Genomic DNA, 26,144 nt, shown 5'->3' with positions numbered 1-26,144 from the left:
TCTTGCTGTTACACCATAAACCTACTGTGCACAAAGGGTGGCTGTCTTCTTTCGTCACTGTAACCTATTGCGCACAAAATTGGCCGTCTTGCTGATTACACCATAACCTACTGTTACACAAGGTGGCCCGTCTTGCTTTCGTTACACCATAACCCACTGCACACACAAAGTGGTGATATTTGCTGTTACACCATAACCTACTGCGCAAAGTGGCCGTCTTGCTGTTACACCATGGTTGCTGCACACCCCACGGTGGCTGTTGTCTTTAGCACCGATTTTCATAACCTGCTGACAATTGGCCGGGTCTTTGCTGTCTCATCGTGACCTGCTATTTTACGGTGGCCCGATGTTGCTGTTACACCATAACCTGCTATTTTGGTGGCCAAATCTTTAACTTTCTTTACACCATAACCTACTGCGCACACACGATTGGACGTCTTGCTGATCACAATATTACTGCTTTAAGTTGCTGAATGTTGCTGTTACGCCATAACCTGCTGTTACGCAAATTGGCCAGATCTTTGCTGTCACCATAACCTACTGTGCACAAAGTTGCTGTCTTGCTTTGTTACACCATGACCTGCTGTTTTACACGGTGGCTGTCTTTGCTGTTACACCACGTAACCTGCTGTTGCACAAAGGTGGCCGTCTTGTACAATTTTCCATAACCTACTGTGCACAGCGGCTGACGCTGATACATAACCTACTGTACGCACGATTGGCTGTCTTGCTTTCGTTACACCATAACCACTGGCGCAGAGTTGTAGATCTTGCTCGTTACACCATGACCTACTGTTACGCACTACCGGTGTGGCTGTCTTCGCTGTTACACCGCCAACCTGCTATTTTGGTGGCCAGATCTTTGCTTTCTGTTAAACCAAAATATGCTGCTGCCACACGGTGATCTTCGCTGTTTACACCATGGCCTACTGTGCACCACGGTATTGAATCTTTGCTGTTTCACCATGACCTACTGTGCACAAAGGTGTTTTCCGATGCTTTGCTGGTTACGCCATGGCCTACTGTTGGCCGGTCTTCGTTTCACCATGGCCTACTGGCGCACGGTGTTGCTGAATTACCATAACCTGCTGTTGCGCACGATTGTTGATCTTTGCTGTTTCACCATAACCTACTGTATGCAGTTGTGATCGGCGCTGTTACGCCATGACCTACTGTTGCACCGAGGTGTGGATCTTTGCTGATGCGCCGACCTACTGTTACGCACTGTTGACCGTTTGTTTACGCCCTAAACCTGCTGGCGCACGGTGGTTGACTTCTTTGTTTCACCATAAACCTGCTGTTTTCGATTGACGGTCTTGTACGTTACCATGACCTACTGGTACAAATTGGTTTTGACTGGCACCGTTACACCATAGCCTGCTGTGCCTGGTGTGTGGATCTTCGCGTTACACCACGCCAACCTACTGAAAGTTGCCGTCATTTTTCATTTCTTTCTTTCTATTTTCTTTCTTCATTCCTCTTTCTTCAAGTTACCGTCTTCTTCCTGTTTCCCTGGTGCTGTCTTCACTATTCCTCTTTCTTCAGCCGTCTTCTCCCTCTTCTCTTCCTGGTGTGTCTTTCATTCCTGTGTCTTCATTTCCTTCTTCATCTTCCTGCCTATTCTTTGTTCCTTCTTCTTCGTCTTCCCACCAGTGGCCGTCTTCAATTCTATTTTCGTCTTTGTTCCTCTCTTCTTCTTTCATCTTCATTCCTCTTCTATTTTCTTTCCGTCTTCTGTTCCTGCTCTATTTATTCTTCTTCCTTTCTTCTATTTTTATTCCGTCTTCACTGTTTCCTTTCTTTCTACTGTATAAAAGTTCTGTCTTTACTATTCCTCTTCCTATTTTCTTCCGTCACTGTCCACCATTTCCTTCCATTCCTGGTCAGTTGTTTCTTTCATTTCCTTCTATTTCCGTCTTCCGTCTTTATTTTCCTCTTCTATTTCTTCATTCCTTCATTAAGCCGTCTTACTATTCCTGTTCCTACTATTTTTCAAGTTACCGTCTTGTTCCTGTTTCCTATTTTCCGTGTTAGCTGTCACTGTCCTTTCCTGTCTTCCTCTTCTACTATTTTAGGGATTTTCGTCTTTTCCTCTTTCTTTGGTGCTGTCTTCTGTTCCTGTACCTGGTGTGTCTTCCTGTTCCTGCTGGTGTGCGTCTTCCTGTATTTTGGTGTGGATCTTCCTGTTTCCTGTGTCTTCCTGTGTGCTGTTTCCTGTGTGCCTGGTGTGGGTCTTCCTGTGTGTCTTGCTGTTTCCTGTGCTGTCTTTGTTCCTGTTCTTTTCTTCCATGTTGGCCGTTGTTGGTTGGCTGTGTGTCTTTCTTTGATTCTGTGGTCAGTCTTCATTCCTGTGCCTGATTGGCTGTCTTCTTCCTGGCTGGGATTGCCGTCTTGCTGATTCTCTTCCTACTGATACACAAAGTTGGCTGTCTTGTGATTTTCCTTGACCTACTGTGCCTACAAGTTGGGCCGGTCTTGTTTTCACCATGGCCTACTGTTTCCTGATTGGCTGTCTTGGCCTCACTGTGTAGGATGTGGATCTTGCTGTTTCACCATGGCCTACTGTGCCTGATTGGTCTTCTTCCACCATGACCTACTGGAGTGGTGATCTTGTTTCACCATGTGTTACTACCTGATTGGTGATCTTGTGATTACCATGACCTACTGTTGCCTAGGGAGGTGTGATCTTGTGTTTCACCATGACCTGCTGTGCAGTGGCTGTCTTGTGATTACACCATGACCTGCTGTTGTCTAGGGGTGTGGATCTTGTGTCCTCCTGGCTCTACTGTGCACACTGTGTGGCTGTCTTGCTGTTACACCATAACTTACTGTTTTTACAAAGTTGCTGTCTTTGCTGTTACACCATAACCTACTGTACAATAAAGTGGCCGTCTTTGCTGTTACACCATAACCTACTGTACACAAAAGTGGCCGTCTTGTTGTTACACCATAACCTACTGTACACACACAGTGGCTTGTCTTGCTGTTACACCATAACCTACTGTTACACAAATAGTGGCCGTCTTGTTACACCATAACCTACTGTACAATAATTGGCTGTCTTGTTGTTACACCATAACCTACTGTACAATAAAGTGGCCGATCTTGCTGTTACACCATAACCTAAATGTTACACACAGTGGTCTTGCTGTTACACCATAACCTACTGTACACACAGTAATCGTCTTGCTGTTACACCATAACCTACTGCACACACAGTGGCCGTCTTGTTGTTACACCATAACCTACTGTACACACACAGTGGCTGTCTTGCTGTTACACCATAACCTACTGTACACAAAGTGGCTGTCTTGCTGTTACACCACATAACCTACTGTACACAAAGTGGCCGTCTTGTTGTTGCACACCATAACCTACTGTAATACAACAGTGGCCGTCTTTGGCTGATTACAATGCCATAACTCCTGCGGTACACACAGTGGCCAGATGTTGCTGTTACACCATAACCTACTGTACACACAGTGGGTCGGTCTTGCTGTTACACCATAACCTACTGTACACAAAGTGGCTGTCTTTGCTGTTACATTCATAACCTACTGTACACAAAGTGACCGTCTTGCTGTTACACCATAACTCCTGTTTACACACAGTGGCCAGTCTTGGCTGTTACACCATAACCTACTGTACACACAGTGGCCGTCTTGTTCGTTACACCATAACCTACTGTACACACAGTGTGCCTGATCTTGCTGTTACACCATACAACCTGTGTACAATAATAGTGGCCAGTCTTGGCTGTTACACCATAACCTACTGTACAACAAAGTGGCTGTCTTGCTGTTACACCATAACCTACTGTACACACTGTGGCCGTCTTGTGGCCGTCTTTGCTGTCACCTGGTTGTCACATTAACCTACTGTATTACCAAAGTGGCCGTCTTGCTGTTACACCATAACCTACTGTATTGGCACACAGCGGTTGGTTGGCTGTTACACCATAACCTGCACTGTACACAAAGTGGCCGTCTTGCTGTTACACCATAACCTACTCGTACACAAAAGTGGCTGTCTTGCTGTTACACCATAACCTACTGTACACAAAGTGGCCGTCTTGCTGTTACACCATAACCTACTATTACACACGGTGGCCTGTCTTGCTGTTACACCATAACCTACTGTACACACAGTGGCCGTCTTTAGTTGTTACACCATAACATACTGTATGCACACAGTGGCTGTCTTGCTGTTACACCATAACCTACTGTACAATACTGGTGGCTGTCTTGTTGGTTACTGACCATAACCTACTGTACACAAAGTGGCCGTCTTGGTCTGTTACACCATAACTCTACTGTACACACAAAGTGGCCAGTCTTGCTGTTACACCATAACCTACTGTACACACAGTGGCCGTCTTTGCTGTAACACCATAACCTACTGTACACAAAGTGGCCGTCTTCGTTGTTACACCATACAACCTACTGTACACAAAGTTGCTGTCTTGCTGTTACACCATAACCTACTGTACACAAAGTGGCCGTCTTCCCATTACACCATGAACCTACTGCACACACTGTGGCTGTCTTGCGGTTACACCTCATAACCTACTGTACACACAGTGGCCGTCTTTGCTGTTACACCATCGCCTACTGTCAATTTTACAGTGGCCAGCTTTGCTGTTACACCATAACCTACTGTACACACTGTGGCTGATCTTCGCTGTTACACCATAACCTACTGTTTACACAAAGTGGCCCGTCTTGCTGTTACACCACCATAACCTGCTGTACACACAGTGGCCGTCTTGCTGTTACACCATAACCTACTGTAATAATTACAGTGGCTGGGTCTTGTTGTTACACCATAATCCCTGCTGTACACACAGTGGCTGGATCTGGCTGTTGCATAATAACCTGGCTGTGCACAAAGTGGCTGTCTTGGGTGTTACACCCTAACCTACTGTACACAAAGTGGCTGTCTTGGCTGTTAAGCACCATGGACTACTGTACAATAAAGACGCTGTCTGTTGTTACACCATAACCTACTGTACACAAAGTTGCCAGATCTTGCTGTGGACACCATAACCTACTGTACACACAGTGGTGGATCTTTGCTGTTACACCATAACCTACTGTACACAAAGGTGGCCGTATTCCTTGTTGTCACACTGTAACTCCCATTGGTACCACAAAGTGGCCCTATCTTGCTGTTATTCCTAACTACATAACCTATTCACTGTACTTTACAAGTTGCTGGGTCTTGTCTGTTACACCATAACCTCACTGTACACAAAAGTGTTTCGTCTTGCTGTTACACCATAACCTACTGGTACACAAAGGGTCAGCTCTTACACTGAACTGCCACACACAGTCCTACTGTACACACCACTTCCTCTTCCTTCTTCCATCTTCTTCATCCTTCCTATTCCATTCCTTTCCCTATTTCTTCCTGTTTCTATTTTGGTCTTCCGTCTTTCTTCCTGTTTCCTATTTTCTGTCTTCTTCCTATTTCGTCTTCTTCTCTTCTTCCGTTTTCTTCTACTATTTTCATCCTTCCTCTTCTTTTCATTCCTTCCTTCTTCCATTGACCGTCTTCACTATTCCTCTTCCTTTTCTTTGTCTTCTTCCGTCTGTCCTTCTTCCGTCTTCCTTTTCTTCGTCTTCTTCCTGGTCGTTGGCTATTCTTTCTATTTTCTTCTTTATTTTCTTTCCTATTTGGCTGTCTTGCTGTTCTGACACCCGTAACCTACTGTACTGTGTGGCCGTCTTGTTGTCTCATCGTAACCTACTGTCTTTATACAGTGGGCCGTCTTGTTGTTATCTTCACCATCTTTGGTGTGTCTGTACAATACACAGTGGCCATCTGCTGCTACTACACCTTAACCTACTGCACACACAGTGGCCTGTCTTGCTTGTCTACACCATAACCTGGGGTCTTCCTATGTACACACTGTTCCTGTATTCGCCTGTGTGCCTGGTGTGCGTTGTGTGGTCTTCTGTGTGTTGGCTGTGTCTTGTGTGTCGGCCGTTGTAGATTCCTGGTCTTCTTTGGTCGGAGTTAGTCTTGCTGTTACACCATAACCTACTGTACACAAAGTGGCTGTCTTGCTGTTACACCATAACCTACTGTACCACCATACACAAGTGGCTGTCTTGCTGTTACACCATAACCTACTGTACACAAAAGTGGCCGTCTTGCTGTTACACCATAACCTACTGTACACACAGTTGGCTGTCTTTGCTGTTACACCATAACCTACTGTACACACTGTGGCTGTCTTGCTGTTACTGTTACACCAGTGGCCGATCTTAAGTTGTTACACCATAACCTACTGTACACTGTGTGGCCGTCTTGCTGTTACACCATAACCTACTGTACACACAGTGGCCGTCTTGCTGTTACACCATAACCTACTGTACACAAAGTGGCCGTCTTGCTGTTACACCATAACCTACTGTACACAAGTGGCCGTCTTGCTGTTACACCATAACCTACTGTACACAAAGTGGCTTCGTGGCACTCATAACCTACTGTACACAAAGTATGCCGGTTGTTACACCATAACCTACTGTAAACACTGTGGCTGTCTTGCTGTCACCCATAACCTACTGTACACACAGTGGCCGTCTTGCTGTTACACCATAACCTACTGTACACACAGTGGCCGTCTTGCTGTTACACCATAACCTACTGTACACAAAGTGACCGTCTTGCTGTTACACCATAACCTACTGTACACAAAGTGGCTGTCTTGCTGTTACACAATAACCTACTGTACACAAAGTGGCTGTCTTGCTGTTACACCATAACCTACTGTACACAAAGTGGCCGTCTTGCTGTTACACCATAACCTACTGTACACAAAGTTGCCATCTTGCTGTTACACCATAACCTACTGTACACACAGTGACTGTCTTGCTGGTACACCATAACCTACTGTACACAAAGTGGCCGTCTTGCTGTTACACCATAACCTACTGTACACACACGTACAGTGGCCGTCTTGCTGTTACACCATAACCTACTGTACACAAAGTTGCCGTCTTGCTGTTACACCATAACCTAATGTACACACAGTGACCGTCTTGGTCTGACACCATAACCTACTGTACACACAGTGGCCGTCTTGCTGTTACACCATAACCTAATGTACACACAGTGGCTGTCTTGCTGTCACACCATAACCTACTGTACACACTGTGGCCGTCTTGCTGTTACACCATAACCTAATGTACACACAGTGGCCGTCTTGCTGTTACACCATAACCTACTGTACACACTGTGGCCGTCTTGCTGTTACACCATAACCTACTGTAAACACAGTGGCCGTCTTGCTGTTACACCATAATCTACTGTACACAAAGGGGCCGTCTAGCTGTTACACCATAACCTACTGTACACACAGTGGCCGTCTTGGTCTGACACCCTAACCTACTGTACACAAAGTGGCCGTCTTGCTGTTACACCATGAACTGCTGCACACACAGTGACTGTCTTGCTGTTACACCATAACCTACTGTACACACAGTGGCCGTCTTGGTCTGACACCCTAACCTACTGTACACAAAGTGGCCGTCTTGCTGTTACACCATAACATAATGTACACACAGTGGCTGTCTTGCTGTTACACCATAACCTACTGTACACACAGTGACTGTCTTGCTGTTACACCATAACCTGCTGCACACACAGTGGCCGTCTTGCTGTTACACCATAACCTAATGTACACACAGTGGCTGTCTTGCTGTTACACCATAACCTACTGTACACAAAGTTGCTTTCTTGCTGTTACACCATAACCTACTGTACACAAAGTGGCCGTCTTGCTGTCACACCATAACCTACTGTACACACTGTGGCCGTCTTGCTGTTACACCATAACCTACTGTACACACAGTGGTTGGCTTGCTGTTACACCATAACCTACTGTACACACGGTGGCCGTCTTGCTGTTACACCATAACCTACTGTACACACAGTGGCTGTCTTGCTGTTACACCATAACCTACTGTACACAAAGTTGCTTTCTTGCTGTTACACCATAACCTACTGTACACAAAGTGGCCGTCTTGCTGTCACACCATAACCTACTGTACACACTGTGGCCGTCTTGCTGTTACACCATAACCTACTGTACACACAGTGGTTGGCTTGCTGTTACACCATAACCTAATGTACACACAGTGGCCCTCTTGCTGTTACACCATAACCTACTGTACACACAGTGGCTGTCTTGCTGTTACACAATAACCTACTGTACACAAAGTGGCTGTCTTGCTGTTACACCATAACCTACTGTACACAAAGTGGCCGTCTTGCTGTTACACCATAACCTACTGTACTCAAAGTTGCCGTCTTGCTGTTACACCATAACCTACTGTACACAAAGTTGCCGTCTTGCTGTTACACCATAACCTACTGTACACACAGTGACCGTCTTGCTGGTACACCATAACCTACTGTACACAAAGTGGCCGTCTTGCTGTTACACCATAACCTACTGTACACACAGTGGCCGTCTTGCTGTTACACCATAACCTACTGTACACACAGTGGCCGTCTTGCTGTTACACCATAACCTACTGTACACACAGTGACCGTCTTGGTCTGACACCATAACCTACTGTACACAAAGTGGCCGTCTTGCTGTTACACCATAACCTAATGTACACACAGTGGCTGTCTTGCTGTTACACCATAACCTACTGTACACTCTGTGGCCGTCTTGCTGTCACACCATAACCTACTGTACACACAGTGGCCGTCTTGCTGTTACACCATAACCTACTGTACACACTGTGGCCGTCTTGCTGTTACACCATAACCTACTGTACACGCAGTGGCCGTCTTGCTGTTACACCATAACCTACTGTACACAAAGGGGCCGTCTAGCTGTTACACCATAACCTACTGTACACACAGTGGCCGTCTTGGTCTGACACCCTAACCTACTGTACACAAAGTGGCCGTCTTGCTGTTACACCATGAACTGCTGCACACACAGTGGCTGTCTTGCTGTTACACCATAACCTACTGTACACACAGTGGCTGTCTTGCTGTCACACCATAACCTACTGTACACACAGCTGTCACACTATGAACAACTGTACACACAGTGGCTCTTGTCACACCATATGAACAACTGTACACCAGTGCCCGTCTTGGTCTGACACCATAACCTACTGTACACACAGTGGCCGTCTTGCTGTTACACCATAACCTGGCTGTGCACATAACCTACTGACCGTCTTGCTGGTACACCATAACCTACTGTACACAAAGTGGCCGTCTTGCTGTTACACCATAACCTACTGTACACACAGTGGCCGTCTTGCTGTTACACCATAACCTACTGTACACAAAGTTACCGTCTTGCTGTTACACCATAACCTACTGTACACACAGTGACCGTCTTGGTCTGACACCATTACCTACTGTACACAAAGTGGCCGTCTTGCTGTTACACCATAACCTAATGTACACACTGTGGCTGTGTTGCTGTCACAGCATAACCTACTGTACACTCTGTGGCCGTCTTGCTGTCACACCATAACCTACTGTACACACAGTGGCCGTCTTGCTGTTACACCATAACCTACTGTACACACTGTGGCCGTCTTGCTGTTACACCATAACCTACTGTACACAAAGTGGCCGTCTTGCTGTTACACCATAACCTACTGTACACAAAGGGGCCGTCTAGCTTTTACACCATAACCTACTGTACACACAGTGGCCGTCTTGGTCTGACACCCTAACCTACTGTACACAAAGTGGCCGTCTTGCTGTTACACCATGAACTGCTGCACACACAGTGGCTGTCTTGCTGTTACACCATAACCTACTGTACACACAGTGGCTGTCTTGCTGTCACACCATAACCTACTGTACACACAGCTGTCTCACTATGAACAACTGTACACACAGTGCCCGTCTTGGTCTGACACCATAACTTACTGTACACACAGTGGCCGTCTTGCTGTTACACCATGAACTGCTGCACACACAGTGGCTGTCTTGCTGTCACGCCATAACCTACTGTACACACAGCTGTCACACTATGAACAACTGTACACACAGTTGCCGTCTTGGTCTGACAGCATGACCTACTGTACACACAGTGGCCGTCTTGGTCTGACACCATAACCTACTGTACACACTGTGGCCGTCTTGCTGTCACGCCATGAGCTGCCCTTTCCTCTGCAGTCGTCTTCCTTGTCTTTGAGCTGCTGTTGATCGACCTAATGTCACTCCGAGACGGAAATAGGTCGTCTTCCTGTCTATCATGATATGGAAGCATGATCAATGTCTCCCTCAGCTCAATGCGTGCATGGCAGGTGTACTGATTGATTCCGGGCAAGGCTGCATCTTGTTCGAGTGCACACCTGGCTTTCTCTAGATTGCCCCACAAAGATGATAGTCACTAGAAAATTCTCTCTTCTCTGTACTTAATAGATTGTGTGAAATTGCTATGTTCAAAGAGCATATGTTGTCATATGCTCTTTGATGCTTGTAATATAGCTTGAACACATCACCATGGATTAATCATTACTAGTTTCTTTCAGTCACCATCAAATTTAGTGGATACTGTCATTTGCCCGTCAGTGTATTTAACGCGTGTGCACACATTCTAGAGACGACACAACTATGTGTGTGTACTGTGCCCACTGTACCAGTGTCTGAAGAGCATAATCAAAGCTGTACATAGTCAATACCGGGGCATGAAGTGCGCATTTGTAAGAGCAGCTTCGTGTTGTACTATTAACATATTCACAGTACACTTATTGGACTAGAACATGTGTTATGATCAGTAAATACATGGTTGGTATAGGCACACTGGCTAATGCATGTGTAATGACTGAGTACTTTCATAATGATAGCAGGCACCACGAGTGGTCATAATTGATGAATATCTGTGGAACGGTATGTTTGTAATGACTCATATAGTACATGCATGGTATCATTAATCTATGTGTCCTGTATTACAGATTGGTAGACAATGTCCGACATTTTCTTGGCTCTGCCTGGTGCAACAGTTGACGGCAGTGTTCTATTCGGGAAGAACTCGGACCGACCGCAGTCAGAAGTTCAAGAAGTCATATATGTCCCCCCATCTGACCACGACGCTGGTGGGAAGCTTCATGTGAGTCAACTTCTATATCAGATGTATAGTAGTGACCGGGGATATCATATATCCTGTGAATGTCATCAAAGTTGCTACATATATTCACCATGACGATAAAATCTCAATCCCATTGTTTTATTCATTATAAGGACATCTTGGTGTAGGTTTTGCTTTTCATATAGAAATAATAACAGTGTCGAGGTCGAATTAGACGTGGACTGATAAGATCAAACATATTTTCGGAAACTGCACGTGGCCTTCTATATATCGTAATGGGCAACACATGACATGATAAGCTATATGACATGAGTAACAGGTTATACAGAGTTAAATGAGTTTCGAAAATCTCTAATTTGGCTTACATGCAGCTCACTTATACTTTGAAACAGGCAGAACTGTAGGAAATGTTAGGCATAACCTGATTTGCACGGATCGTCGTTTTGTTAAAGAGAAATGGTTATTTGTGTTTTTACTGTATACAGAAATAAGAATAAAATTTCTGAATGAAACCTCTTCATTAGACACATATTCATAACCTATTTGGTTCTGACAACTGCCTTAATGTTATGATAGATACCAGTGTACAATTCAAGCAATATCTGAGTGTTTTGGCATGTTATACTATAAGCCCGGGTCCCCATGTTTCATGAATTTTGCAGTTATGTCTATGTTATACACAAAAGAAGAAAACTCCGAAAGATTTAAATAAACACATGAACACATAAACAATGTTGAAGGTCTAACACACGTTTGGGGGAATATTCAATTAGCCGCCTCTTGTCCGTATCGTATAAGTATAAAGTATATACAGACGAATGATCACAACTTATCACACTGGTTTTCAGTACTGATCTTATCATCAATTGACAGGTGGACGATGAACCATAACTTTAATTAAGGTTGGTTCCTCGAACTGAAGTTACGTGGCACGTTACTTTTCCTTGACACAGAATACTAATTCACGGAGAACTATGCAGCAAACCAACTCAAATATACCTCCAACCCATCCAACCAACAAGAAAGACCATGAGGGCTGTCCTTAATCCGTATTTCATTTAAAGACTGTTGAAAATGTGTACTACGATGATGAGGAGGAGGCGGGGGGGAGGAGGAGGATTTTACGTGCGCTTTCCGACATAATGCGTATTTCGTAGAGGGGCCAGCCAGAATATTCAGTTGGATCGAAAGAGGGGTGTGTAGCCAAATAAGTGGCTTATTTAGTTATGTAGAAATTTTAATTTGAAATCTTGCCAGAGGTGGCAAGAGGTGGCGAGGGGTGAGGGTAGCGTGTTTGTTTCAAGTTTAGCATGGGTTTGCTTTTTAAATTGTTGCTATTGGAATTCCCGGCGACTGTTTGCAGTGTACATTTATCGAGGTGGACCAGGTCTCCCACACGTATGGAGCAGTGCTCAGCAAACCCGCGTGGGCGTGGGGAGCCGAGATGGGGGCCAATGAGAACGGCGTCTGTATCGGCAACACGGCGGTGTGGACCAAACTGTGCCACCCAGGGGACCACGCAGAAAAGCTTATTGGTGTAGATTTTGTAAGGTTTGTTTGATTTGTCCTTTCACCTTTCTCATTGTGTGTTGATTGAAGTTAGGATCAAGATATATATGCCGTTGATGACAATATAAGTCAAATGCAGATAGAATAGGGATATGTTTTCTACTTGAAATAGTTGAAAAAACATATCACATTATCAAAAAGAAAGGTTACAACGTGTATACAGAATGCATATATTTTTGTTTAGAATCCTTTAAACGAGATTCTTACGCAGATTTCAGTTAAAGCAAATGATATAGGTTGTGTGTCGGTATTTGAAGACATGTTGCCTAATGTTAGCCTGCACATCGTTGTATACATCTACCATATTTCATCTCGCTTTGTTATTGATACACGGATTGACACGTATGTGTCCTACATTCAGGCTGGGCCTGGAGAGAAGCAAGTCGGCCAAGGACGCACTGGATGTGATCAGCGGACTCCTTGAGCGGTATGGACAGGGTGGGCCATGTGCAGAAGACCACAGCTTCAGTCAGTGGACATACCACAGTAGTTTCCTCATCGCTGACCGCTCAGAGGCATGGGTTCTGGACACAGCTGGGCAGTTCTGGGCAGCTCACAAGCTGACAAGTAAGGAAGCATAACAGGATATAGACTAACACTTAACCCCTGAATATATATAGTATTGATAGTAACAATTAAACCCATGTAAATTGAAAAGGTGAGCTGTGAGATTCTGAACAGGAGGAAATACAGACTTGCTTCATTTAGGGCTTGATCATTGAAGCAAGGGCTAGGCAGTAGGAAAATAACGTGGTTCAGGGACTGTGAGACAGACTAAACAAGATAGAACGACGACCTCTTAAAACGGACGTGAGGCCAATACATTACGAAAGCTCCAAGCCACATGCACATCTCTATGGCATTTTATACTATTGTGAAAGAGCTGGCGTATTCGGAAGAAAAAACTCAGGTGTGAAAGTTTTTAGACAACAGTAAGGTTTATTGCTGTAGGTTGAAAAAGATATGTGGAGGTAGCGAAAATGGTAATAGTATTCACGAGGAGGAATGCACACTCAAACCGAGTAGCCACATACAAAAAAAGTAGTTGACTATACACAAACATGCAGGAAGGCGGACGGCGTTTTTTCATCGTCGACGCAGTCGTTGGTGATGCGTTACCCACAGCCGTACAATCCATAGTTGCTGTACAACCCATTTGTTCCTGACGATGATCTTGGCCGATTTCCTTGTTTCCAGGGTAGATGTGTAACCTAACTTAACTCAGGGTGATTGACTTACGAACATGTACATACGTAAGACCAGGCATCATAAACTGACGTAAACTGGCATTTATAGACAGCAGTGGAGATTCAGGATGCTGCCTGGGGGGAACTTGTATAATAAGAAGGGATACGAACGTTTGCTGAATGTATCAGACAGACAAAGTTTATATAATGTTGGTACACTTTGGAACATATGGAAGTATTTTGGAAATATGAAGTTTTTAAGAAACATGCTGAAGTGGTTTCCATTACGACAGTATTTTATGCCCAGGACGAAGGAATGTGTTCACGTATGTTACGGGTTGTTGATGTAGGAGGTACCTACAACATCTCCAGCACCCTCACTATCGGCTCTGCCTTCGACGTGAGCTCCAGTGGTCTCCGGGAGAAGGCGAAGGCAGAGGGATATTGGAAACCGGAGGACGGGGACTTTAACTTCACTAAAGTGTTCGGGGCTTCATTCACTGGGATGTCGCTGTCCGAGGCTCAAGTTGCCAGCAACAGACTGCAAAAGGGGAAGGAACTCTTGGAGGCAGCTTCGAATGAAGGTACGTTAGCATAGACGAGATAGCATATCTATCAGAAAAAGTGAAACAAAGGCTTCAGTGTCATCCCATAGTAGCGTGTCAGTACATTAGAATGGGACTCTCCTAATGGTTCACAGTGTGACAGCAAAAGCCATACCCTTTCAATCAAATAAGTTTGGTAGTAAGATCGTGGCTTTGAATAAGCAAAGATTTGTTAAATTTTCAGGTAAGCTGAATCAGACCAACATTTTCAACATACTGCGTGATGAAAAAAGCAGCATCAACTTCAGTGGCGAGCTGCAGACAGTGTCAAGTCAAGTCAGTCTCCTCCGTCCGGAGGGATCCAAGTCCATGGATATTCACTGGTTTACAGCCACGCCTAACCCAAGTCTTTCAGTTTTCAAGCCTTTCATGTTCTCTCCTGAACCTTCGATCGGATATTTTACCGTTTCTCCAAACTTTGGAGACAAGGCCCGGTCAAGTTTTCAAACAGCCGTGGATCGGCGCCACCCGTTATTCAAAGCTCATGAGAAAGGTAGAGCACTGATGGAGGGCGACACACCAGCCGGTAAGAAATTGCTCCATACCATGCAGAGATTAGAAACAGATTGCCTCCAGGATACCCGAGAGTTTGTTCAGGATATCGACGACAACAAGCTGCAGGAACTCAATGATCTTTTTAATGATTTCTGTGAAACCGAAGTGAAATTCTACAAATAAAGGACTATTTGGCGACCTTCTACCACAGCTTTCTAGAGCTCCGCATCCCGTGCATAAACGCGTGTGCGTTTGTTATTGTCTCAGCCAGACCAACGTACTGTCCCAGTCTGTCGACACGCGCTAGTGGACCACTACTAACATAATGCATAATACTCCCGTGCAAATACTGTCCTTATGTATATTTAAAGTGAACCAACGCAGCTTTTTGCATATGCCCCAAAACAAACCAGACAGACTGACTTTCCAAAACAAACCAGTGGTCTTCAAACATTGCACCTTGACGTGTCATATATGTGCGTGTGGTTGCACAGTGTTACTGTGCATTGTCAATATTAAGGTTTAATGCATTCCATTTTTGTTTTATATATTTTCTTGAGAATTATTGTCCCAAATGGTCAGGATACACAGGAGTACATGAGCAAAAGGTATATGTATTTTTATCATCACAAAAAACCTTACAAACAGTCCCAAGTGAACTAGACCTTACACGACATTGAATGTTAAATCAGGGCTGTAGTAAGGCACTGCCAACATACCACACACAAGGACCACTTGTCTTCTATGTGCTGTTTGTATCTACACATCGTCTCTCCAGTAAATTACAACTCGATCAAAGTAGCGTTTAACATCACTTCATTTATAGGCTGCAAATGCATTTCAGTGTACTTAATGTTTGGAATATATTCCTTTAAGGTGGTCAGGACAAGAGATGTATCTTACTGACAGAACACTCGCATATAACATGGAATAATTTATAAGCAGGCTTCGTAGAATAAGTCTAGGACGTGTAGAATGTCTGATATAACTAGGATGCAAGGATCTGCGCCAAAGTCTGTCTTGCAATACTCTCTTTGTGGAGGGACACCACTGACGGTGTTTGGGGCTTGTGCAGCCGCCTCCAGCCACCGCCGCTGTATCTCTGTCAAATCATTTGTAAGTGGGTGAAGGTAGTGTATCTACAGTTTCTAGGTTGTAAGCACTTTGAACACTGCGATATAAGCTTGATAAGTTTTCCTTTCCAATAGAGCTGGTACTCTATGGCATCCAGGCACACGTATATATTTCTAAACTTCCGAAACCCGTGTTATTGTCTGACTTGGTCATTTTTAAATGAAGATAAACACAATTACGCTTTAAGAGAAGAAGCAAAACTGTCCATGTGTGCTTTATGTATGTATTCCCTGTACCGGAGGGTCGTGAACTTGGCCAATGACTATACCACGTGTTGCCTAACATTGTAAACACTGCACCTGGGAACCATCTTCGTGGTGGACGTCTGTAGTGTGGTCACATGTAGCCTTGCACCTTGCTGCACACGACCTGTATGTGTTGTCTTCACTGAATGTTGGCTGTGTCGGGGCTATCGCAGATCGATTGACTCACTTGAAAATAACCACAAGTGGCTTCGTGTGTTCTTCTGGTTTCGTCCATAATTCCCTAAAACAAGCTTTTATGCTGTATATCTATGAAGTATTTATTATGTAGCTATTAAAGTTGTATATATTGGATAATTTTGTTGATTTGGTTATAGCGGCAAATGTGAACTGACTGCAATTTCTAGGTTGCCTTTTTACGCTGTTTGCAGGACTGCTGTAAGCTTCCGTGGAAATAAATGCTTTTCAGATGTCTGAGTATGTTATGTAATGACACGTGAAGGACTTCTGAAGAGTGCAATGAACAAATTGAAAGGTATTTTTTCATGATTGGTGTACAAAAGGAAGACAATGGATCGCAAGAGTAACATGCTTCACCCCACGGAGTCGCTACCCAGCTCATCTTTTGTTTGTAGCTTCGGACTATACAGGGAAGCGCGGTTTGGAAAATATTGCCCACGAAACATGATTGTGCTGCCAAACATTCAGTTTTTCTATTCAGTTTTGCTATTACACACGGAGAGACATTTGTGATTGTATGGCCACCACTACCTATTGGTTTTGCTTACTATGTAATACCTTCTTCCATGCATCGCAGGGCGAGCATAAATCAGTATGAAGACTTCTGACCAACGGTTAATTGAGAAAAGAAGTGACATTTTATTAGGGTAGTGGGTTATTATATAATTTAACAAAATGAGATGTTTAAAAAGGGACATTAATCACGATCTCAGGCCATTTGGAGTCTAGGTCATGAGCAATAAGTGTAGTGTGAGAAATTTATAAGGAAGGTAAAATTAATGGGACTTTAGTCTCTAACAATTATCCGTGGTATTCTCACCTTATAACGTTTTAAATTCAGTACAAACCTTAACAATTTTCATGCACACCTTCTACAGGAGTGGACTTCACAACCATACGGTATTGATGGTAAGGATCCTTATGTTTCGAACATATGAACTGGACCTCACTGGTGCAAAAATAGAACGTACCAGTATTTCTGTATAGTTAAGTACATATAATTGTACTTGCCCATGTACTTCACTGTTGGGTGAAGTTTGTAAAATAGTAACCATTCCGAGAAACCATTCAAGACTTCTTCATGCAACTTGGTATACGCATCAGGCATACGCATGAGCCGCGACTCACACATTTCAGTCACTATTCCGTCAGACAGTCGGGTAGAAGCCAGCCCCAAGTGCCCTACTAGCTGCTAGGCTGATAGATATAATACCATTGGAGGTTAACATGTAAGCGGAAAGGCATCAGGGAAATCACATGAAATACCAAGATCGTCACGCATTATACAACAAGGAATACAGAGCTTAAATCAATCTCTCCTACATTACACAATAAGGAGTACAGAGCTGACATGTTTCTTACATTATGCAATAAGGAGTACAGTGTTGACATGTTTCATACATTATACAATAAGGAGTACAGAGCTGGCATGTTTCGTACATTATACAATAAGGAGTACAGTGTTGACTTGTTTCATACATTATACAATAAGGAGTACAGAGCTGACTTGTTTCATACATTATACAATAAGGAGTACAGAGCTGACTTGTTTCATACATTATACAATAAGGAGTTCAGAGCTGGAATGTTTCATACATTATACAATAAGGAGTTCAGAGCTGACATGTTTCGTACATTATACAATAAGGAGTACAGAGCTGACATGTTTCATGCGTTATACAATAAGGAGTACAGTGTTGACATGTTTCATACATTATACAATAAGGAGTACAGATCTGACTTGTTTCATACATTATACAATAAGGAGTTCAGAGCTGGAATGTTTCATACATTATACAATAAGGAGTTCAGAGCTGACATGTTTCGTACATTATAAAATAAGGAGTTCAGAGCTGGAATGTTTCATACATTATACAATAAGGAGTACAGAGCTGACTTGTTTCATACATTATACAATAAGGAGTACAGTGTTGACATGTTTCATACATTATACAATAAGGAGTACAGATCTCACTTGTTCCATACATTATACAATAAGGAGTACAGAGCTGCATGTTTCATACATTATACAATCAGGAGTACAGAGCTGACATGTTTCATGCGTTATACAATAAGGAGTACAGTGTTGACATGTTTCATACATTATACAATAAGGAGTACAGAGCTGGCATGTTTCGTACATTATACAATATGGAGTACAGAGCTGACATGTTTCATACATTATACAATAAGGAGTTCAGAGCTGGAATGTTTCATACATTATACAATAAGGAGTTCAGAGCTGACATGTTTCGTACATTATACAATAAGGAGTACAGAGCTGACCTGTTTCATACATTATACAATAAGGAGTACAGAGCTGACTTGTTTCATATATTATACAATAAGGAGTTCAGATCTGGAATGTTTCATACATTATACAATAAGGAGTACAGAGCTGACATGTTTCATGCATTATACAATAAGGAGTACAGAGCTGACATGTTTCATGCATTATACAATAAGGAGTACAGTGTTGACATGTTTCATACATTATACAATAAGGAGTACACTTACAGAATACCGGATACCTACCAGCCATATTGTTTAGTGTGACGTCACCCTAACCCTAAACCTTACCCTAACCATTAACCCTAACCCTTACCCTAACCCTTACCCTATCCCTAAACCTTACCCTAACCCTTACCCTAACCCTAACCCTAACCAAAAGTAAACTCGCGTGCTTTCAAAGATGGCGGAAGGTATCCGGTATTCTGTAATCTTACCGAGCTGACTTGTTTCATACATTATACAATAAGGAGTACAGAGCTGACTTGTTTCATACATTATACAATAAGGAGTACAGTGTTGACATGTTTCATGCGTTATACAATAAGGAGTACAGAGCTGGCATGTTTCATACATTATACAATAAGGAGTACAGTGTTGACATGTTTCATACATTATACAATAAGGAGTACAGTGTTGACTTGTTTCATACATTATACAATAAGGAGTACAGTGTTGACTTGTTTCATACATTATACAATAAGGAGTACAGAGCTGCATGTTTCATACATTATACAATGAGGAGTTCAGAGCTGGAATGTTTCATACATTATACAATAAGGAGTACAGAACTGACTTGTTTCATGCGTTATACAATAAGGAGTACAGTGTTGACATGTTTCATACATTATACAATAAGGAGTACAGAGCTGGCATGTTTCGTACATTATACAATAAGGAGTACAGTGTTGACATGTTTCATACATTATACAATAAGGAGTACAGAGCTGACTTGTTCCATACATTATACAATAAGGAGTACAGAGCTGACTTGTTTCATACATTATACAATAAGGAGTTCAGATCTGGAATGTTTCATACATTATACAATAAGGAGTACAGAGCTGACATGTTTCATACATTAAACAATAAGGAGTACAGAGCTGACTTGTTTCATACATTATACAATAAGGAGTACAGATCTGACTTGTTTCATACATTATACAATAAGGAGTACAGAGCTGACTTGTTTCATACATTATACAATAAGGAGTTCAGAGCTGGAAAGTTTCGTCAATATACAATAAGGAGTACAGAGCTGACATGTTTCATGCGTTATACAATAAGGAGTACAGTGTTGACATGTTTCATACATTATACAATAAGGAGTACAGAGCTGACATGTTTCTTACATTATACAATAAGGAGTACAGAGCTGCATGTTTCATACATTATACAATAAGTAGTACAGAGCTGGAATGTTTCGTACATTATACAATAAGGAGTACAGAGCTGACATGTTTCGTACATTATACAATAAGGAGTACAGTGTTGACATGTTTCATACATTATACAATAAGGAGTACAGAGCTGACTTGTTTCATACATTATGCAATAAGGAGTACAGAGCTGACTTGTTCCATGCGTTATACAATAAGGAGTACAGAGCTGGCATGTTTCATAAATTATGCAGAAAATATTATACGACTACAGAGCCGATTCGGAAAAATCAATATATACCTATCCTGTGTTTCTGGTGTACTGAAATGCACAGAACAGCAATCACTCGTCATGCCATCTGCTACATTAGGACCAAACAACCGATAATCAACGGTTGACCTATATGAGTATTCCTACCAACCTGTGTTTGCTTTAAATCGACAACATCTCCTACTGGAGGAAGAGGTGACTACGGTGCGGAAGCTGGATACATATTTTGCCGAAGTGGTGGGAATTCACTTGTCAAATTGATAAGTGGTTCCTGCAGATTAACACCGGTACTGCCATGAAACTGATCATCAGTCTCGGACAAGAATGATCAATTCAAACCTAAATCTTCAGACATATTTTTTATTTCTTTTCTGAAGTTGAGTGTAATGAGAAAATTGAAAATATCGGCGTCACGTCACCAAATCTGTATTGGGCGCCTAGCGCGTGTGGTGTTAGACGCCCAGTGATAGCAGCACAAGGTAGATGTATATGGTAAGATGGATACCGTTTTATCTTGTGTGTACAGTAATCCTTGCCTACGTTTTCTGTAGGGTTCCTGGCCGGTGTCCAAAACTTCGTTAATTATAGACAAAACACAAGACTATGAAACTTCAAGTCAGTTTATGAAAGACAAGGGGTAAATAAAATGAATGAATGAATGAATGAAAGAAAGGTCAAGCCTGTATAGCAATATAGCAAACATCCCTTACATGTTTCTCCCCTTGTCCCACCTACGTAAATCCAACCTCTTGAACTCAATGAAACTTCCGGTTAGATTCACCCTGCTAACCTATAAATAAATAAAATAAAATAAACATGAATAAAAAAAAATGAACCTATTTGTTCCTACTCTATTTCTCTCCTAGCCCACAACTATCACTAATCTAATGTACTCCCCGAAGAAACCTAACATGAACTGGAAACTGAGTGTACCCTTGCTACAAGACTCGAAAGTCGCCAGTTAACTTACCCGATGCAGGTACAGGACGACTGCCGATTCCCTACCCAGGGTAGGCTTATATAGCCAGCACAGGGGATTCACAAATACAGCCAATGCAATCGCTCCTTACATCTCAGCCCCTCAAAATGACTGCCGCCTAGCCGGGAATGCAAGAAGCGTGACATCGTCACGTCTTCCCAGCCTACAGGACCGCATGGGCATAAGCTTCTACAATATTCCTCATGTCTGAAAGATTTTTGAAAGCCTCACAAAAAAACGAACCGGAAAACATTATGTTTGAAACTAAAAGGCAAAACATAAAATGTTAACATATCTTAATTGACTTTGAAAAAGTTTTCGACACAGTGTCAAAAACATTCATTGAGATGGTCCTAGATAAGTTTGGCTTTGGAAGGAACATCCAAAAATGGGTTAACATATTGATTGCTTATGCATCCTCGTGTATGATACAGAATGGGCACTTGTCAATGATTTTCGACAACGAAAGAGGATGTAGACAGGGTGATCCGTTCTCTCCGTATTTATTCTTATTGGTAGCAGAAATACTAGGAATAATAATCAGAGACAACCACAGAATAAAAGGGATTGTGTTAAACGAATTGTTTTTGGACGGTCCGAAAACCTCTGTTAATGAATCTATGTAAACTTTGATCTCCTTTTTACAAGATGTCAGGTTAGAAAATAAATATTGACAAAACAAAAGCAGTATGGCTAGGTTTAATAGCAGGTAGTAAAATATTTTTATCCCATGACTATAAGCTGTATTGGCATAATGAGAATTTCGACATATTGGGAATCAAATTAAATGCCCATTTAGAAAACCTATGGGTAATCAATACAAAGAAGACACTCGAAAATATAAAAAGAATTCTACTGAATTGGAAAAGACGTAATTTAACGTTGATAGGGAAAATAACCGTTGTAAAAAGTTTAGCTTTATCCACGATTGTCCACATCTTCTCTTCTCTCCCTAATCCCCCGAAAACATTAACTACTGATTTGAACAGATTTTTCTTCAAATGTATATGTCAATGATAAAATTCACAAAATAAACCGAATTAATTTAGTGCGAATGTACGAAGAATGTGGTCTAAGTATGGTCAATGTGAAAACCTTTATCGACTCTTTAAAACTTTCATGCTTGAAAAGATACATTTCAAACTCTAAGAACTATGATCTTGCCGGTTTCCCTTTACAAAACCTTCTTCTCCTAGGAGCCAACACTACAAAACACTATAAAGTTAAAAATCCATTTTGGAAAGACTCTCTCGATGCCTGGTATAGATCTGTATGTTAAAAGATATGAATGTAACAATAACGACATTAATGAAATACTCATGCAACCACTATGGCTAAATCACCAGTGTAACCAGCCAAACTCGATCATTCATAACTGGTTCAAATGTTGGGTACGCTTTTCTAACATTTGCGGAACTTACAGGAAAATTTGGCATTAGGGGTACTGCATTTGATTTTAATCGTGTTCTTCTTAGTATATCCAAACAGTGGAAAGAAGTTATACGAACCAAAAACAATTTTAATATATCGACGCTATCTATGTGTTCTCTTTGGAATGATTTGATTAAACCTAGTAAAGACTCAAGAATATTCTATGATAATTTCATATCTGATTATAACATTCCGAATGTGTGTCTCAAATGGATCGGGGAACTAAATGATTTGATAAATTGGAAAACCATATTTTCACAATATAGACAATCCACTAAAGACACGAAACTCTTAGATTTTCAATATAAGTATTGCACAGGGCCATTCAAACTAAACCAGAACTACTTAAAATGAAATTGATAGATAATGGCCTATGTACATTATGTGGTTCAGTAAGTGAGGATATTTACCATGTATACCTTGATTGTCCAATCATCAAAATGTTCTGGACTGATTTTAACAATTTTGTAACTCAAGCCCTTGGTAAAACGTATGAAACCTCACATTATGATATTCTATTTTGTTGCAGGGGTAACCATTTACTCAAGCACATGATATTCTATTTTGTTGCAGGGGTAACCATTTACTCAAGCACATGATATTCTATTTTGTTGCAGGGGTAACCATTTACTCAACCACATGATATTCTATTTTGTTGCAGGGGTAACCATTTACTCAAGCACATGATATTCTATTTTGTTGCAGGGGTAACCATTTACTCAACCACATGATATTCTATTTTGTTGCAGGGGAACCATTTACTCAACCACTTGATATTATTGGCAAAGCGACACATTTTCGTAATGGATATAAAAGGACACAAACCTAGCTTCACAATCTACAGAACATTATTAAAGGACGTTTATGAGATTGAGAAATTTTTCGATAAGAAGAACGACAATATGAAACATTTTACAGAAAATGGAATGTCCTATATGCAGTCCTGTAATTTAGAATTTAGTCTTTCACATTCTCCGTCTTACTATGCATCATTTCAACCGTTTAATCCATATTCCCAATTTGAAATACATTATACAGGCTTCCTTTTATTGTGCAATTTGTAACATGTTACTCTACCCATATATCTTGTTCAACTGTAATCAAGTAAAGTGAATAAAAAATACGTCAAAACAAACAAACAAAACAAATCCCGAACTCACCCACTTCCTCATTCACTAAGCAACATAGGGACTTGAATCTTTGTTATCTTATGCAAACATATAAGGTCGCAACACTCATTTTTTTAAATATTTGTGTAATAGATGTTTCAGGTTGACTTCAAGGTTTGTTTCATGCATCTGTATTCAACATGTATAGGGAGAGGTATATGCATAAGTCATATGGTTTGTTTGTTGATTCCCTTTCATTTTCATGAAAATATATGCTTATATATATCACATAACACCAATGTTTGTACTTTCGTGCGATTTCTAGTGTGGAATGAAATCTATCAACAGATGGTATAATATACTGCTCGAACTGGGAGTTTGTTAACAGTTCATCTGGATATGATTTGCTCAGTGTGTGACACGGCGGTACACAATGCATATGTATGTTAAAGTGGGCTCAAATTATGAACAATGGTGGCAATTTCAAATTTGTTTTCTTAGTCCCTGTTAAATTGCCACCATTGTTACCTAATCAGTCATGCCTGGTTTAACAATCCCTGGCTTCCACTTGTCCAATTACCTACTGATTTGCCTTGTTTTATCATACTGTTATTGTTTTGACATGCACATACAGTACAACTAGAAATTATTGAGAATTTAAAGATTGTAAATTTCTTTTTTACTCATTACTCACGTATTAAATGTGAATATTAGCAGAACATAACTCCAAATTCAAAGACAGGTGAACAGTTAGTATTTTGTCAAGTCACCATGGGCAGCAATGCAGGCTTCAATGCCGGGGGGCATACTACTGATCAAAGAAGTTAGAAAGTCGTGGTCCATGCTGTCCCAATATCGGACCACCTCTTCTTTCATTTCAGCAATATTTGTCAGAGTTTTCTTATTGACACTTTCCTTCATAAATCCCCAAACATTTTCTATTGGATTTAGGTCAGGGCTATAGCTTGGCCAATCTAATAATGTCATATTTGGGGTCCGAAACCAGGCCTGTGAATGCTTTGAACGATGTTTTGGGTCGTTGTCCTGCTTGAAAAATCCAAACATTTCCATAGAACACGTGAGCAGATGGAAGTAAATGTCCCTCGAGAATATCTGTGTACCGCTCACTGTTCATATTCCCTTCAAATACACACAGAGGGGCGTTGCCCCTAACACAGATATGCCACCCCACACGTTAAATTTCGGACTGTACTTTGGGCGCTGATACAAAGGTTTTTCAGTTTGTTTGGTCCAGAATTTCAGTGTATTAGGAAACAGCCTAACAGAACTTTCATCTGAGAAAATCACATTGTCCCAGTTAAAATGTCTATGCTGTAAGCACCAGTTCAACCTTCGCTCCTTTTGTTCAGGTTTCATGATCGGTGATGGAATTTCTCGACTTTTCTGCCAATGCATTGCATGCAGCTCAGTTCTAATTGTCTCCTTACAGACAGCCACGGTTCCTCTAGCAATCACATCCAGCCTTAAGTTTTCTAAACTCCTTCGTTTGTTTTTAGAAACAAGAATACCAAGCCGCCTCCTGTCACCGACAGTCAACTTTCTGGGCCTACCTGCGCCTCCGTGGTGCTCAGTGCCATATCCATTTGCAATATTTTTCAAAACACGATAAACAGTAGACAAAGGGATGCCTGTTCTACTTGAAATCCCTTTAGCTGATCTGATGACCTTGTTATAATACTCTAAAATCAACTTCCTCTTCTCTAAATCATCCATACTGAGGATCACTGAAAATGTCGTCTGCGAGCAAGTAAACAAAGGGGGATAACTCCTCACAAACTAATGAAAAAAGATTAACGGAGTTGTCTCTCTCGAATGAAACCAAGCACTTGATAGCTGGTCAAGGTTGTTTATACTAGAAATCCGATTAAACATATTCCTAAAATTCTCAATAATTTCTGGTCATACTATATATAGCTGTCTGTCTTTTTCATTCACGTGAAGGAGTAAGAAAATGCACTCCGAAATGCTGTGTCCAGCACAATAAAGAAGTTGACATCCATAAAATTCTTGCTTTTACAACAACAACAAACAAAAAAACCGTTCATATTCCTTCCCATTCACAAGCAAATATTCCTGCTAAAATCTCCCGTTGTGAGAACAAGAGGGTATTGCTACTGGAACCATTTTCTGTTCTAGAGGCACTCCATCT

The 26,144-nt window shown here is 41.7% G+C and overlaps 2 protein-coding genes across 2 annotated transcripts in view; one reads left to right on the top strand and one right to left on the bottom strand.

Annotated features, from left to right (window-relative positions):
* Positions 1-16,750, top strand: part of LOC124259777 (secernin-2-like) — a 33,409-nt gene extending 16,659 nt beyond the window's left edge. Inside the window, exons 2-6 of the mRNA XM_046693982.1 lie at positions 10,950-11,104; positions 12,447-12,634; positions 13,014-13,219; positions 14,190-14,423; positions 14,629-16,750. Of these exons, the coding sequence (XP_046549938.1) occupies positions 10,961-11,104; positions 12,447-12,634; positions 13,014-13,219; positions 14,190-14,423; positions 14,629-15,122 (1,266 nt within the window). The 5' untranslated portion in view covers positions 10,950-10,960 and the 3' untranslated portion in view covers positions 15,123-16,750. The remainder of the gene's footprint in view (positions 1-10,949; positions 11,105-12,446; positions 12,635-13,013; positions 13,220-14,189; positions 14,424-14,628) is intronic.
* Positions 2,038-5,545, bottom strand: LOC124259776 (pre-mRNA-splicing factor CWC25-like). The gene is made up of 2 exons (XM_046693981.1): positions 5,330-5,545; positions 2,038-2,406 (listed from the first exon to the last, which is right to left on the bottom strand). Exons 1-2 carry the CDS (start codon positions 5,543-5,545, stop codon positions 2,038-2,040), a joined length of 585 nt encoding a protein of 194 aa, XP_046549937.1.
* Positions 16,751-26,144: the final 9,394 nt, after the last annotated feature.

The sequence above is a fragment of the Haliotis rubra genome, unplaced genomic scaffold (genome assembly GCF_003918875.1).
Source record: "Haliotis rubra isolate DU_JTF1 unplaced genomic scaffold, ASM391887v1 Scf736, whole genome shotgun sequence".
NCBI classification, from domain to species: domain Eukaryota; kingdom Metazoa; phylum Mollusca; class Gastropoda; order Lepetellida; family Haliotidae; genus Haliotis; species Haliotis rubra.
This window is presented reverse-complemented; position numbering and strand designations above follow the sequence as displayed.